The 17,056-nt window shown below is 34.7% G+C and overlaps 1 protein-coding gene and 1 long non-coding RNA gene across 2 annotated transcripts in view; one reads left to right on the top strand and one right to left on the bottom strand.

Moving 5' to 3' along the window:
* LOC147845656 (uncharacterized) overlaps positions 1-8,735 on the bottom strand; it is a 191,443-nt gene extending 182,708 nt beyond the window's left edge. The window contains exons 1-2 of the long non-coding RNA XR_015480954.1: positions 8,296-8,735; positions 8,109-8,228 (exon numbers count right to left, since the gene is read on the bottom strand). This is a non-coding gene — a long non-coding RNA (uncharacterized LOC147845656). The remainder of the gene's footprint in view (positions 1-8,108; positions 8,229-8,295) is intronic.
* Positions 18-17,015, top strand: paqr4a (progestin and adipoQ receptor family member IVa). The gene is given in 3 exon segments (NM_001328063.1): positions 18-230; positions 7,480-7,698; positions 12,449-17,015. Coding segments are annotated over 3 exon segments (819 nt in total). The 5' UTR covers positions 18-64; the 3' UTR covers positions 12,883-17,015.
* Positions 17,016-17,056: the final 41 nt, after the last annotated feature.

The raw sequence follows: 17,056 nt of genomic DNA, 5'->3' as shown, positions 1-17,056 counted from the left end.
CTTGTACGTGTAGATGTATAGCGTAGTTATTTTAGCGTCGTCGTCGTGACTGTTTCTGGTTGCTATGGCATTTTTAAACGGGCCCAGACTGCTGGACTGGGCAAACTCTCCTCCACATTTACAGTTCAACAAATACGTCCTGACTGGTTATAGACCCATCTCCACCGTCCAGGAGTGTATCAAGAGCCTCTTCTATCTGCACAATGAGCTGGGGAATATCTATACACATGGTGAGTGAGTTATTACTTCGGGACAGGAAGCTCACAGTGCCCTCTCTCTTCATGTGCTTATTACATGTCATCAGCTTCATCTTTTTAGGGGTGTGATTTTAAATGAAGTGCATTACTTAAAGAGATAGTTCACCCTTGCCCTTAAGTGGTTCCTGACCTTTATACGACTCCCTTTTCTGTTAAACACAAAATAATGTATTTTGAAGAATGTTGGAAACCACTTATCATTCACTTCCATAGTAAGAAAAACAAGCACTATGAAAGTCAGAGGTTAATGTTCTAGTTAACAACTTTTTTCCAAAATGCCTTCTTTGGGTTCAACAAAAGTTTGAGATTTTGGTGATTTATCGCTTTATCATGTCTATTAGAGCTGTCATGTCATACTGGCTGCTTGGGTCTTACCAGTATTTGCATTTGTATTACCCATTCGTAGCTATAGTCTTAACCCTATTTAAATGTTGCTATATCGCCAGAGACAGGAAATGGTCTCTGCTTCCTATTCAAGCTATGTGTTTTGTAAACCACAACTTAGTGGCTTTTAATGAAGCTTCACATTAAGGGAATAGTTTACCCAAAATGAAGAGTGTTATTACATAGTTATTACATATTTATACACAAGTTGGCCAAAAAAAAAAACTATGGCTTTCCTTTTTAGAACATGGAGAAATGTTAAAACATGTCCTGATCAGTCTTATTCATGTAGTGACATTTTGGCCTCATTCATTAAGCCTTAAAAATTGTGTAAAAACAGGCATGTTTATGCGCGCTGCTGAGAAATTCTTTTTTGTCATTTTGTTGTGTGTTTATTTTTTAATTGAGACAAAACTGCACAGCACATTTTTTTTATTACAATCTAAATGTCACTTTCAGCAGCGTGACATCTGGATGTTTTTATAATTAGACATTTCCAAATTAATTTACTAGAATGGGGAATAGTGTGATCAAATCAGAAGTTTGAGGTATTAAATCTCAGTTTCTTGTGCAATACATGTGCCCGAGTGCAAGCATGAGCAAGTTGCTGCTTGCAGTTCAATTAATGAAATGAACACATAACCTCTAAGTTAAGGTCAAATTGGTAACAAAACAACAGACAAAACCGGTATTTAAAAAAATAAGGTTAAATGCAACCGAGCAATTTCATGCTAATGTCAACCTTGCCAGAACTTTTCACCAAAATAGCAAAACTCCAGTTTTTTTGTGTTGGCTTGAACTTTACAGTACTGTAAAAATACTCAACAATATTTCTGTCAATATTCTCAAACAATTATATATAATTAAAATTCACACAAGTGCCATTTTCACACCTGTCACATCCATAACGGAGAGACATTACATCCATAGCAAAGCTTTTTCTTCATAAATGCAAGAATGCTGAATAAAATATAATTAATCGTTTTTGTTCTACAGAGAGACAACTTTTATCCTTTTGATTAGCATTCATTCTTTATGGTTGTGCAGTTTCATTCACAGAATTTCTACAAAGTATGTTGTAAACTGTAAATCGCCAACTTTTTTTGGTCACATGTATAACGCATGTTTGTTTTCCTCATTTAAAATCTAAAAGAGTTTACAGATTGATATTTTCCTGCTCTCATAACTCCATGGTTAGTTGTTTTGAAAAATGTAAAAAAAAAAAATTAATGTAATGTTAACATATACTTTCTCTGTAAAATTATGTTTTGCATTTTTACTTCAAAAGTCACATCCATAATGCTGAAATTTCTCAACCACATCATAATAATATAGTTCTTTTTAGTCCTGTTCCTAAACAGGTTAAAATGTAATCTGTTATTCTTTAATAATTACCTTTAGTCAATTGAACTAATAATTAATTGTTTTGTAAACTGTCAAAATCGACACATTCACTGAAAATCTTCAAATGAATCACTTGCTTATTGAGCAAATTGTGTACTTCTCTCATTAAACTGAAAGACTTGAAATATAGGGCATAGAAGTCTTAAGGCCAATTCACACCACACAGACAAACGCCTACAAACAAGTCTGTTGGAGTTTGGATCAGTGTGTTACCCCTGTCGGCATTTGTTGCCATCGGTCAGAGTTTGTTTTACCCCCGACTGAACATGTTTAATCCGCATTTGTTGCATCGTGGACGTCAAAGCAATGTGATATAGGACTGCATGATATTGGAAAAATCTGATATTGCGATATTTTATTTTTCGGCAATATATATTGCGATACATATACAGTTTCATCAGATGGTTTGAATAGTTAAATTATTATTTTTTTTTTACTGGTGAGTCTAATAGTATTTAGGCAGGGTGCGAATTACAGGGGGGTTTGGGGGTATTAAACACTTGATCCCCCCTGAAGGACGGCAAAAACAGGATGTATGGGGGTCAGTCTTTTAATATTGAGAAATAGTTTACTCTGATTTGTATTTTAAATAATAATGTTTATATAAATATATAAATATTTATATTTATACAAAAAATATACAAATAATATATTTTCTACTAAAATAATAAAATTATTAAAATATTAGACCTCCCTATAATAGTTCATACCATTGTAAATACAAAATCGCGCCAATCAGTCTATGCAATTTTTTATTTATTTAACAGTCTGAAGCTGGCAGATCTTAAGTACAGGCGGACATCGTAAGTGTTTACAAGATGTCAAAAGCTAAAATAGGATGTTTGTATCTACATATAACCTGAAAGTAAAGTCAAATTAGGTGCAGTTTAAATAGTTTGACCTATACAGTAATGTCTGAAATCACAGGATACTTTTGGTCAGGATACATTAAATATCCCTCAAAACTCTGAACACTTAAATACGTTTAATGATAAACTAGATGTAATTACACAGCATGTATTACACAATCTAACCATAAAAGTTTACCCCCTGAACATCAGTGTATAATTCGCACACTGTATTTAGGTACAGAAATTGAATAATCACAATGAAAAAAAATAAAAAATGCTTTGCTTACTTAAGAGTTTTTTTTTTGTCTCATTTCTTGTTCAAATAACTAATAAATCTTAAAGTAAAACATTTTGTTTTCATTTCAAAGGTAATAAGTCAAAAGTACATTAAACTGTAAACAAGTTAAATCATTTGTTAATAGGTTAAGAAAAATGATCTTGTTTTCGATTTGAAATTTAGATTTTTGGATTAAAAACAAGATAAAAATTCTCAAATAGACACCACCGGTCAAAAGTTTGGGGTCACCATGGCCTTTAAATGTTTTAAAATTATCTTCTCCTTCTCACCTAGGCTGTATTTATTTCATCAAAAATACAGAACAAAATGGAAAATTGTGTAATGTTATTGCACATAAAATAACTGTTCAAATGTAGTTTATCATTTAATGTAATCATTAATTCCAGTGATTTTTAAGATGAATTTTCAGCTTCATTACCTCAGTCTTCAGAGTCACATGGTCCTTCAAAAATCATTCTTATATTATTAATAATAATAATAATAATAATAATTATTATTATTATTATTATTACTACTACTATTATTAGTAGTAGTAGTAGTAGTAGTATTATTAATGGTAATAGTAATAAAAGCAATATTGACTGGACTAATAATTTCATTTGAAAATACATATAATAAGTAATAAATAAATATTTGATCAATAAGTATTTAAAAATTTAAAAATGTTTTTTTACATTTGATAAATGCTGCCCTGATGAACAGACTAATAATAATAACTTTTGGTCGGACTCGGTAATGTAATTAAAAAAAAAAACTCAGACCTAATCTGATAACGGACCAGATAGGCTTCAAGTAAATGTTTTTCTAGCCATGAGATGGATCATATATTTATTTAATGAATGAATGAATGAATGAATGAATGACGTATTGTGTGTGTGGTAATTTTTGGTTCAGCGTGAACATGACAGTAATTTTCATAGCATTCTAAACTTATTTGTTTGTGTATGCGGTGTAAATTGGTCTTAAGTGTCCTTTTAGAACCTTGACATATTCAATCACCCCTGTTCATTGAAAAAGACTGGCCTGTTCATTTTTCAGAGCATCTCGTTCGTATGTCTTACAAGATTAAATTTAAAAAGGCTTATTTTGTGTGAACTGCTCCTTTTAATGACTGTACAGCTACACCATGAAGTGCAAAGATCGGCATCTTTGACCAAACTCTCCATCCCACTCTTCTGCTGTATGCATCACTATATGCTGCAGTTTCCTATACATAATTAATTCTTTGTCAATAACAAAATGGTTGTTTTGTTAAATAATTTGTGCTGTACTTTTGTATTGGAGCTGCAGTACTTACTTCTAGATACACTCTAGTGTATTGGTTGCAGAGGAAATATATATATATATATATATTAAATCTCAGGCATAAAGGTCAACTCCAAAAGAATTTCTGCTTGTAAATATGTAGGGTTAATTGCAGTTCTGTGTGGAACCATCAAGTTTGGTCATGTGGTTGCCTCCAGGTGCTGTCAAACTACACTTCCCTTCCAAGAATGTTGTTGACTGGTAAAACCTTCTTGGGATTATGTTTAATTGTTTTATGGCGACAAATGGCACATTCACACCAATAAGGAAAAACTGCATCATTCTCAAAGTGACTGTGTGCTTAGTAAGCACTGTGGTTTGGAGTATATTTGAGAGCGTTCTGGCCTTCTGTAGTTACAGTAAGTAAGCAGAAATTAGAGGTTTGAATTGAGCGACACAGCTTAACTTGACCCAAAAGATGACTTTGCTGTATACAATTGCACCTACCTACTTGTCCTTTTCTAATCAGGAATATAGAGGCATTTGTTTTGTGTCTGCATTTTGTGCACTGTTGAAAAGTTTGTAACAATTCAAGGAAACTAGTGAAGTAGACTGAAGGATGGTGCTTTCTTTTAGGATTGTTTTTACATAAGGATTTCCATCCTTGCATTTAAAGCCAGCCGAGGTGCATGCTCCTTAAATGTGTTTGCTTTGTGTTGAAGTATTTGTGTTTTACTTTGCATGATACGTATGCACAATCTTATCCCATGTCTGCACGGCATGCTTTGACTGCAACACTTGATGTTGTTCACATATTTCCCATTGTAACATCTGCTGTTTTAAGAAAGATTCAGTCATCGCCAGTCTGACACTTGATGGTGAATATTAATCATTTCTGATCAGTTCATGGTCTAACCACTTTTGCTGATGTCTGTGAGTGTGCGCGTTATTTTTTTTTCTTTCTTTTATGGTCTGTGGTCTCCACTAACTCTGTATTGGCCAAAGATGGGTTATATGATCTGATAACGGATGTTTGCACAAATTAATTGACACTGACGTTCACTCAGCACAAAAAATTCACTCAAAAAAGTGGTTATTTTGTGATGTTCTATGAATTATGAGTTATTTTATATTCTTACTGAACACAAAATTAATTCTTTTGAGAAATTTTTTAAAAATTTGTAAAAATTATTTTGTGCTGAGCCAAGGAAAGTGAAATCATACCAGTATTTCTGTACACACGAGTGAGTAAATCACTTTAAACCTCATTATACATTTATATTTGTTTTGACAGTAAAAAAAATAAAAAATCTGAAAAGTTTTTAGTAAGCGTAAAAAGGGTACTTGCAAGTACTTAAAATACCACCCTCAAAATACAATTTTTTTATTTTTTTATTTTTATTTAATTTATGAGACTATGAGATTATTAATTTAATCCGATCATTAAAAGATGCTACATTTGTGTTCTGGTATTTTGGAAGAAAATCATGTGTAAAAATATCTGTAAAGTTCTATTAGTCAATTATGACAAATATAACTTTGTAGATTTTTAATATTTATAACTTTAGTACTTGTCAAATAAGTAATAATAAATAAAAAATATTAATATAAACAATAAGAGTAGTAGTAGTAGTAGTAATATTTATTAATATTAGTGTGATTTCTGAAGGATCTTGTGACTCTGGAGTAATGAAGACTCAATAATGAAGCTGAAAATAATTTTTTAAATCACTGGTATAAATTATTACATTTAATGAGACTACTTTTGAACAGTTATTTTATAGAAAAAAATATATATTTTTTTAAATGTATGAAATGTGTATGGGAAATGAGTGTTTTTTTCAGCTTTCTATGTTTTATGTTGAGTTATTTCACTTTAAAGATCATGAAAAGAACTTATTTTTGCCATAGAAGTGACTGAACTTGCACACAGGAGCTGGTAAAAATGCTAATTTTACAAGAAAATTTCAGATGTCCTTTAGAGGTTTTTGCAACTAAACTCTTCATAACAATATAGTGAATAAAGCATTAGTAAATGTTGAACTATGGTTAATAAATTCTGTACAAGTTTCTTAGTTTTTGTTAGTAACTAATTTTGACTAATGTAACATTATTGTAAAGTTTTTTTTAAGTGGGAGTTTATGAAAGTAAAACTAATCTCTTTAATTTAAATTTGAATACTTTCCAACCATGAAAGAAAGCAAAGTAATTAAATTCTATGAAATGTTTTAATAAACAACCATACTTTTAATTCAATGGACCTGGAGCATTAAACGCCAGATTTCCATTCTTCATTTTGTCATAATGATTTACCAAAGCATTATTTTTATGTGGCAGAAGCTGGCTTCCACAAGCTACTGCTTTTTAAACTAAAGTTGTGATTTACAGTATTACCTATCAATAATATGTCAGTGAAACATTTCATTTAATGTGCACATTTAAGTACAAACTGTATGTGCCACTCAAACGCATGTACTTTTTTAGGGTATAGGGCATGTTCTCTATCAATAGTGTCAGAGCAAGAGTTAAGCCAACAGAGATAACTCACTCAAAATAGATGTACTAGAAGGCATTGGTGCTTTTACCTGGCCAGGGTAAATCATTTGACGCTGAGGGAATGACAGAGAGAAAAAGCGATTCACAAATAGCCATAAAATTGTTCAGCAGTCGTGCACTTGGAGTCCCTAATATAAAGCCACAGAGTGTCATTCAGCCCTAAAGACATTTAAAGGTCTTTGTTTTAGCTCGTAGTTAGCATTTTGGCAGCTGCTGCTAAAATTAGCCCAGCAAAGCCTGCTGAGACCCTCATTGTACTGGACTGTACCCTGGGCCTCCATAAATCCATGTGTTGTTTAGGCTGCAGCATTCAGCTCAAGGGACACGATAAAACACTGCAGGGCTTGTCTGAGCGTAATGTCCAATAACGACCGTCTCAATCTCTTCACAGGCCCTGCGTGTTTCGACAGCACTTTATGCATCTTTTGTACACAATGACTCTCCTGAGCCTCTTTGTCTGCTTGTTTTCTCTTTCTCCACTCAGGAATCCCTCTGCTCTGCTTCCTGGTGCTGCTCCCGCTCAACATCCCCTGGTCTCAGATCAGCGTGACGTGGCTCGGTGTGGTGCACTTCCTGGCCTGCTTGTCCCCGCAGCTGGGCTCAGTGGTCTACCACCTCTTCATGAACCATGAGGGAGGCGAGCCGGTCTACAAAACCCTGCTCACGCTAGATATGTGCGGAATCTGCATGATCAACACGCTAGGTCAGCATCTCACACTGTATCACTGTCTGATCAATCCCAGCACTCCATCACATTATCTATTAGTGCATCTTTCCGATTTGGTTCCCATGCTGATTCAGGTTCTTCGTCCGGCATCTTACATTTGATCTTTTTGTATAGGTTGTTCATGAGGTCAGTGATAAGCATGGGCGGTATAAGATTCTGATGGTATAAGTCTGTGCGGTATGGGCAGAAGAAACCTATCACGATTTTCTTGAACAACATTGCGATTTCAATTTTAATCAGGATTTTGTCACAGACAGACTGAATCTGTGTTTACAGTTTAAATCTGAAACCTATTTAAAAAGAAACACATTCAGATTTTCATCAAAGACCTGTAACATGTTTCTTAATCAGACACAAAATAAAATTGCATAGTAAAGCTGTAACACATTGTCTCTAGAGCAGCACTATGACAAAACAAATGTGTATGTGTTTGTATGAACGCGCGCTATCAAACTCAAGTAAAGCCTGATTTATACTTACAGGATATTCAGTCTCTTGTTCTCACACTCTGTTTAGTTGCGCTGCTTTATTATTGGTTCAAACCACATACTGTGTAAAATTGTGCTGTAAGACGATTTAGAAATCGTGCATGTCCAAATTGCTATTTCGATACAATGTATAAAATATACAAATGCATTAAACATATTTTGGAATTAATTAAAACTATTGAAAACAAGGATTAAGTCGAAGAAAAGGAAAAGTGCAAGTGGTAGACTCTTATTAGCGATTGTATGAATTTTTTTTTAGGGTGAAATATTAACACATATTAGACTACTCAATTCAAGTGGAATTAATAAATACAGTTCGAATTGTTGACTGACTAGTAGTATATTTATCATTTTGGAATAAAATGTGAACTAAATTACAGGCCAATTTATATTCTGTGAACACAAGAGAACTAACCGAGTTAGTGGCGCCATCTAGTGGCGGTGTGGGGATCTGTCCAGACATCGAGGTACAAAGTATAAACCTATTAAATATTACTTTGGTCACTATTAAACAACTAACTGATGAAACAAAAAATAAAACTTAAATTGTGTGGCCAACATCAAATATTTATATTATGGAATATTATTATTGTTTTTATTTTTTAGAATTATTATTTCTAATATTAAATACACACATACACACATATACACACACACACACACACACACACACACACACACACACACACACACACACACACATATATATATATATATATATATATATATATATATATATATATATGTGTGTGTGTGTGTGTGTGTGTGTGTGTGTGTGGGCACAGTCTCGTCTTCCTTTTTTTTGTCACATGCCTGAAACATGTCAGGCTAAATAATTAAAATAAGTCATTGACCTCTGCTGTCTTCATTAGTTTTAAAACACAGATTTCTTTAAACCTTTAAAAGGCTTCTTTATCTAACTTTTCTTTGGATATGAAGTAAGCCACTGCACTGTTCAGGTCTATAGCAGGCGTGGATGTTGGTGTAAAAGTGATTTGTTTTTCAGATGTTTTCTGAATCATGGGCTTTTGATGTGGAGGGCCCTTTTCTGCTGAAGATACTGTTGCCCTAAAAACCTCAATAAAATTGTTGTAAAAAAAAAAAAAAAAAACATAGGAACGGTATAACAAAAAAAAATTGAGGTTTTAACTTAACTTTGACCCATCGTCACATGCCTAGTCAGTGAAGTGACATCAGGTCACATTTAATTGTGATCACTTTACCTGCCGGCTGTGTACTGTTGCATTTAAAGACAATGAATGAGTAATTGGACTTATTCTCGCTTATCAGCGTCTATAGCCTTGGTTCAAGCTGTTGCAACATTTAACTAAAGCAGAAGGGTTGCTGAAGAAAATGTTGTAACACAGAGGAAATAAAGAAGCGAAGAGAGAACAAAGGAGACATGAAGTGCTTTACAACAAGAGTTTTTTCTCTGTTGTCACATGAAAAGCAGCAGTGACAAAGCTGTTGCTCAGCACTTCCACTATATCTTGTTCATCTTTAGATTTGAAAGTGCCTTTACTTTTTTAAAATTATATTGTTGGAAGTCAAAAGTTTTTATTTTTTTAAGCCATTTAGAGCCATTTGATTTACTTTAAATTATGCTTGAAGAGGAAGAAATGGTTTTCAGGACTGCATTGATTACATAGTGAAAAGTTAGTTAAGCTACTGTTTTGATACTATAGTTTTTGAATATATCCTGTGCAATTCATGAAATTATTCTTGTAAGAATGGTCATAATTTGTATGGTTAATTGTAAGTAAGTTAGACAACCATCTACAGCCAATAGATTTAAATGTCCTTCACAAATGATACTTTAAAGGTATATGATTTTAAAAAACAAAAATAATATTCCTTGTCAATTATATTTACTATTATTATTATTGTTTTTATTTTAAGAAGGTAGAGTCAGCCTGTAGTTTACAATAAACTAAAAGAAAGATATCCTGCCAGAACTGAAACATTCTCTCTCAATAATTTCTTTTATTTAGCAGTTCTGTGCATTAGGATGTTTTATTTTACATTGCTATTTAGTTCATGTTTATTCATATACATGGGGTGTCATGTAGTTTTTCTTTATGAATCTTTATAAAGTATGAATTGACATGATTTATGTGGACTTCGGTGTTTCTAACTTTTTTCGTTTGGTCATTTATACAGGTTGATACATTATCAACCTGCTTATATCACGCTGTACAAGACATCTAATAAGCCTTACATAAAATTCTAAAGTTTGATCTAAAAAGCCATCCAGAAATTAAATCACGTTTTTAACAGTACATTTCTTGCAACCACAACATCTATTTTGTATAGTGTACAGAGGGAAGCAGGTGTTAAATGTGCTAGATATTTATCTATGATTAAATTATGTACATATTATGCCACCCAATCACTGCATGAATTTCAAAGCCATCAGAATGTGCGTTTCATACAACGTAAGCTGTATGAGACTGGAACACTTCCAAATTAAAATGGTGCTCTGCAGAAAGCTTGTGATCAAGGTTGTTTGTGCTTTGATTTGCAGCAGACGAATCTATAAAATAAAATCAGGAAAATTCAGAAAATTTGTTATGTGCAATAACAATGGAATGACACAAGGAGAAACCACTGAACTACTGAAATTTATTTAATACTTTGTATAAAAGGCTTTTTTTATATAAAGACAGCTTCAAAATGCCTCCTGTGTGAAATGGACAATAGAGTGTTCAATACTTTATCCCTGAGTCATTTTATGTTGTTACACATCACTTCATTTTTAAACAAATTAGTTTTGTTTTCTTGGTATGTATCAATTACTTGGTTGCTAATGACATCTGGTGAAAGTCTCAAGTGAACGGCACCTATTTCTGAAAAAGGGTGACATGTTCAATGCCTATTTTGTATGTACCCTAAAGGTAAAAAATTTGGGGTCAGTTTTTTTTTCATACTCAAGTAAAAGTACCATTATTTACCAAAAAATATGGTGCAAGTAGGGTAAAAGTATCTGTTGTAAATATTACTCAAAATATGAGTAAAAAGTAGCCCTTTCAAAAGTACTCATGAGTAGCAAGTATTATGCTGTAAAAAGTTGATGCATTTAAATGTAATTTGTGGATGTGTTTAAACGTAACATTCTGTAGTATATTTAGTTATTGCCTAGCAGCCACACAATGTCTTAAGATGTTAATATTAAATTATATTTAGGTTGTGACGTCAGGTGACCAAAATTCAATGTCTAGTCAGCGTCTAAGGACAACGTTAATTTGACATCAAATAATGACGTTAATATTTGGTTGATTTTAATTTGTGTTAGAAAGTGACCAATATTCAACGTTGAGTCAACAACTTAAACCAATGTCATATTGACGTCGAATACTGACATTTATTCATCAGTTATGGTAACTAAAATCTAATGTCTGATAGACGTCATAGTGGTAACGTCCACACTACGTCAAGCTGTAACATCTACGCATGGGACGATAACCGTTTTCAAGGTATACCGCGTTTTGAAAAGTCAAGGTTTTAAAACCTGCTAAGTTTTCTGTAATACCGTTCCTAAGATATGTAAGATTTTTCATTTACTTTTTTTTGTTTGTTTTTTAGGACAACAGTATCTCCAGCACAAAAGATATCCAAATATGCCGTTTTAGATTGTAATGTAATCTCTGTTTTTGAAACTAATGAAGACAGCAGAAGTCAATGATTTAATTTCATTATGTTTCCTGACGTGTTTACTGCTCCAAAATATTTTAAATCTTTCAAAAAATAAAATATAGTGTTTTCAAAGGGGATTTTTTTTGTTTGTTTTCTACCCAGACATTTAAAAAGAGTATATTTTCAAGAAGTAATTGTGAAACCATGGTATTTTTATCCAAGGTTATCATACCGTCCGAATCATATAACGGCCCACGCCTAGTAACATCATTAGATGGTTAATATTTGGTTGATTTTAGATTGGACGTTAGACACTGACATCGGCCTGACATTGTATTGAAGTGAAAGTAAACATTTTTAAAACTATATTGAAAATTACTATTCCTGAGAAAAACTACTCAATTACAGTAGTTTGAGTATTTGTAATTTGTTACTTTACGCCACTGATGATAACTCACCATGAGATTAACTCTAACTCATGAACAACCATTCGTTTGCTTTCGATTTTTGGCTTTTGTCAGCGACCTAAAATCATGTAGTGGTATATATCCAGCATCATATAACAAGAGCTTTTTGTCGTAGTAACACTGTGTTTGCTTTTACAGGAGCTCTGCCCATTGTGTACAGCACTCTTCTCTGCTACCCCTTCACACGCACAGTGGCTCTGTTGATGTACATCCTGCTATCCAGTTACGCCATCTACTGTGCCATCACAGCACGCAGCAGAGTGCGGCGTCTGCGTTCCTTCGCCTGGCAAGCCCTTTTCCGCTTCTCCTTTTTCCTCCTGCGCTGGGTAGGTGTGGGCGGAGGGAGTCCCACCTCACTGCGTCACTTTCTCACCATGGATGCACTAGCGGTTTTGGGTGGGGTCATCAATATCACCCGAATCCCCGAACGCTTCCGGCCAGGCCTCTTTGACTACTGGTGCAACAGCCATCAGATCATGCATGTGCTGGTGGTGGTCTCCATACTGTACCTACACTGGGGGGTGCTGGACGATTTACTGTGGATAAACACCTATCACTGTCCCTCAGACTGACGGTGGCCCCTGCTAGTCTGGATTCGTGGGTAATAGGGCGCGAGGACCTCTTTTAGTAATGAGATGTTTGGGAATGCAGCGTTAATTGGGCAAGGAATGGTTGGGGTTGGGGGGAGGCTGTTGTGCTTTGTATATAAATGTGTGCACGAGAAGTCCATAAGAAGTGTTTTAAATGTTTTTTTAGGAGACACCAGTGCCAGCTTCGACACACATGCTTGTTTGTGCCGTCAGTAGCCAGAATGTACATATCCGTGTTTGCATAAACATTGTCTGTGCATGGCACTGTTTAGACCTACTAGCCCAAAAAATGCCAGATTTATTTTTTTTTTGGTTCAAGATCTACACAATCTACAGGAATACACACACACACATATATGCACACACATAGGGTCTGACATTATTGGATGTCATATATTCACCAGCGTTTAAAGCATTTATTAAAAAGCCTCTAAATTTAGTTTTCGCTATATAAAGACAGACAGAATCGAGCCCGTAGATAATTGGCTCTCGAAAAGCAAGATGTAACATATCACATTATCAAAAACTCTGCTCAAAATAGCATGGCTTTCATGACAACTAATTACAGTTTGTCTCTATTTCTCAATTTTCGCTGGTGACACCAACAAAATCGCCGGTGCAGAAATGACGTTTGCACCTCGAACTTACTCTATTGCAGACTATGCAGCATATCAGATGTTACATCAATGCAAACACTACAATACACACTACACACACACTCTCACAAAATGTACTGTATGCCCGAACTCACAGCAACATTTACTGGAAATACTTGAGTTGATTTTAATTGTTTTATCACTTTTTTTGTGTGTGTCATTTCCCTGTTCAGGTCCATATATTCACAATCGTAAGGTTGAAAGGGTCATTCCTTGGTTTGTTGCCTTGCTGTTTTTATGTTTACTGAGTGATTAAAGTTGCTGAGAGGGCGCTTTAGGGTTTGAGTGCCCTTGGTGGCTTTGATCGTGTTTGATAGCATCTAAGGGGCATTTGGTTAATGCCGTTTTTTTTTGCAGGAGCATGATTTTAATAATGCCTTGGGAAACATTTACCGTTACCTGCAATAGATATTTCCTCTGCTCTGCTGCTAAACAGTCCATTCAAGCTTGTACACTCGTGGTTTTTAATATCCTAATCTGTAGTTTGGAAGATTGAATTTTGTACAGCTCTAAATTAGATTTCATTTCTTCCTGACCTTTAACCTCAATTATCCATGTAACCTTGGGTTTAAGACGAGGAATATTATTTTCTTGATGGTGTGCTGTTTGCACGAAGGCTTTAATTCTCTGCTGGCTCTCCTCCACTACTGTACACCTGATGTTCCCGCTCATCAGATGTGGCAGAGGAACATTGGACTCCAGAATGGAGCTGTATTACACTATGAATTCCTAAAGGATGACTAAGGGAATATTGGTACGGCTTACTTGTGCCAAACTAATGCTATATATATATATGGTTCTTATTTGTAAGAAACGTCAAGACTTAATAAGTTGTCCATGTTCTACGATGGTCCATGTCCTTGAAATGCAATTTGTCTACTTTCTTTACCGTGTTCAGACCAAATTTTCTGCCTGCACAGATGATGCACTTGTAACAGCACAGATGTAAAGGGTGAAACAAAAGTGTTCACCAGGTAATCCTATGCATGTGTTGAACACATCCATTCATGCTCATCTGTGGCTAAGAATACTTTAAAAGCTGTGCAGAGCAAATTAAGCATTAAATCCTGAGAAATTGGATGAAGTTAATGCACAGGATGTATATATTTTTCATTATGTACCCTCTAATTTCAGATAAGTTGCCAAAAGACTAAAGCTAAACAGTCTCCTACTTTAGAAAGTCAAATTCAAAAGGTCAATTCACACTTCATTGGGTTTTGTAGGATTAGTCGATGTGTGTTTGCATCTGTCAGAGCTCGTTTTCGTTAGTTGAACATGCTGAATTGGTGTTTGTCGGGTCATAGATTGTCTGAACAGTGATGTGCATCATCTGGCGATTGTCTGCGTTGGTCTGCATTTGTTGGTGCAGTGTGAATTGGCCTAAATAAATCCCTTCCTATGGCTGATTGCACTATGGAAACGTTGACATTGTTCCAAATGTGCAGTATTAAGGAACCTTATTTTTTTTTGCACATTTGGATTTATCTTGGCACATTTATGCGCTACTATGTGAAACAAACCAAGGATGACTCTTTTTACCCTTGCAACCTCTATAGCTTGTGACAAACAAATGACACAATGTGATAGATTGGGAGACACTATCGCAATGTAGCTCTCAGAATGAACATCAGTGAGGTCATTTCAGTTCTCTTGACATTATATTTAAGATGTTGTTGAAAATGTTTGAATTTTTTTGTTTTTTGAGTGCATCTACTACTGTTTGTATTTTATTATTATTATTATTATTTTTAACCAGTTGGGGATCACATATCTTTACACAACCACAGCACTCTGATAATCCTATAGCAGAAGTCAGACCTATTAGTGTAGAACCAGTGCATGTTAGGTAGAATGTTGCTCCGATATATCTGACAAACTCAAATATACTCTATGCCAAATTAGCTGTTTTGGGGCCTCAGGTGTCACACACAGCAGTCCCGATCCTAGCAGCCACAAATACAGTCCCTCACCTTTAATGCTATTAATTGACAGCTCTGAAATGAAGCGGTGCATGTAAATACCAGTAAAGCAATCCCCTGAAAACACAACGTACGATTTGTAATGCTTGCGCAATGCAACCACTGACGTGTGCTTAATGTGCAGTAACAAAGCTAATGCTTCAAAGCACGTCTGTCTATAGAAAGGGAATGAAATCAGGAGGGCAGCCCAGAGGCAATACAACCATATCAAGTAATTAACTGCACTGTTTATTTTTTTACCAAAAGGGCTTTGGATCAAAGTGAAAAACCAATTAGAAGTCCATATGGGTAAGGTAAATACCTATATGTAGACTGTATATGCATAAAATGCAAGCGGCATACATACTGACATTTTTATATATTCATATTAATATATAAAGCAACAACGTTCTAAGAGAATATATTGAATGTTTATGTATTTCATCTCAGAGGGGGCGACACTTGATACGAATTGTCCGATTTCAAAAACAGCAGCGATTTGATCATCCTGTAACAGTAAAAAGCTCAAATTGTGACACCACAATGAACGGCCTTGAGGGGAGCTAACAATGCTGTTGCATTATTTAGTAGGGTTAATGTCATAATGATATGTCTGTACTACTATGATGTCATAACGTCAACACGGTCTTTGGTTTTTAAATAGTTTAGAAGCGATTGTAACAGTTCGGTTGGCAAAATCTCTTTTTTTACGTTAGAAAAAGTAAGGAGAGGCTGCAATACAGTTGTTTTGGGTTGAAAAAAACTAAAAAACGGGGGTCCTGATATGTTATTACCTCTGAAACCCACTGGATAACTATGCATAATTGAAATATGTACATATATATACATACGCAAACATGTTTGTACATGTGAATTCCAAAAAAAAAAAAACGATGTTTCACCAGTCCTGAAAAGAAAGATCTGTGTATTCACACTAACATGTTTAGCTCAGACCATGCCATCCTGGGGTTTCCTCTTCTCAGGGTGCCCTGTCAGTGCTCACTTGTATTGAGTGACCTCAACTACTGATTTCGGGCCAGTTTTTCTTTTCATCCTGTCATGTCTTTTTTGCTTGTTCTGGTTAAGATCGAAGACTGAAAAACCAGTGATGCCAGTGGTGTTTTTAAAGGGCAAAGGTCACGATGGCTTTTATCAGTCATCAGGCATTTGGACCATGCATCTTTCTTGATGCGTATTGCCTTTGATGGGCCGAATGTGTCCATAAATGCTGATCAAGAATGTGTTTATTCATGTAGTTAGTTAGGTGATGTGAGAATGTGCAGAGCATGTTACATCGAGCCCTAAAGGAAGTGGATTGCATCAGAACCCACGTTTTTGGAGGTGGAACGAGGATGATGTTCTCATGGATGATGTTCTCCTGTCTGTATATTCTAACGTCCTGTGGTTGAAAAAAAAAAAGAAAATAATGACATGATGTATGAAACTATAATACCTTTTTTTTCTTAGTATGCAGGTGCTGGATAGCCTGTTACTGATAATTTAAAAACGACTCCTCATTAGTTACATTTCGCATTATTATGA

Source organism: Danio rerio, chromosome 3 (assembly GCF_052040795.2).
Source record: "Danio rerio strain M-AB ecotype USA chromosome 3, GRCz13ab, whole genome shotgun sequence".
Classification (NCBI taxonomy): Eukaryota; Metazoa; Chordata; class Actinopteri; order Cypriniformes; family Danionidae; genus Danio; species Danio rerio.
The sequence above is the reverse complement of the archived record's forward strand: the minus strand, read 5'-3'. Positions and strand labels throughout refer to the sequence as shown.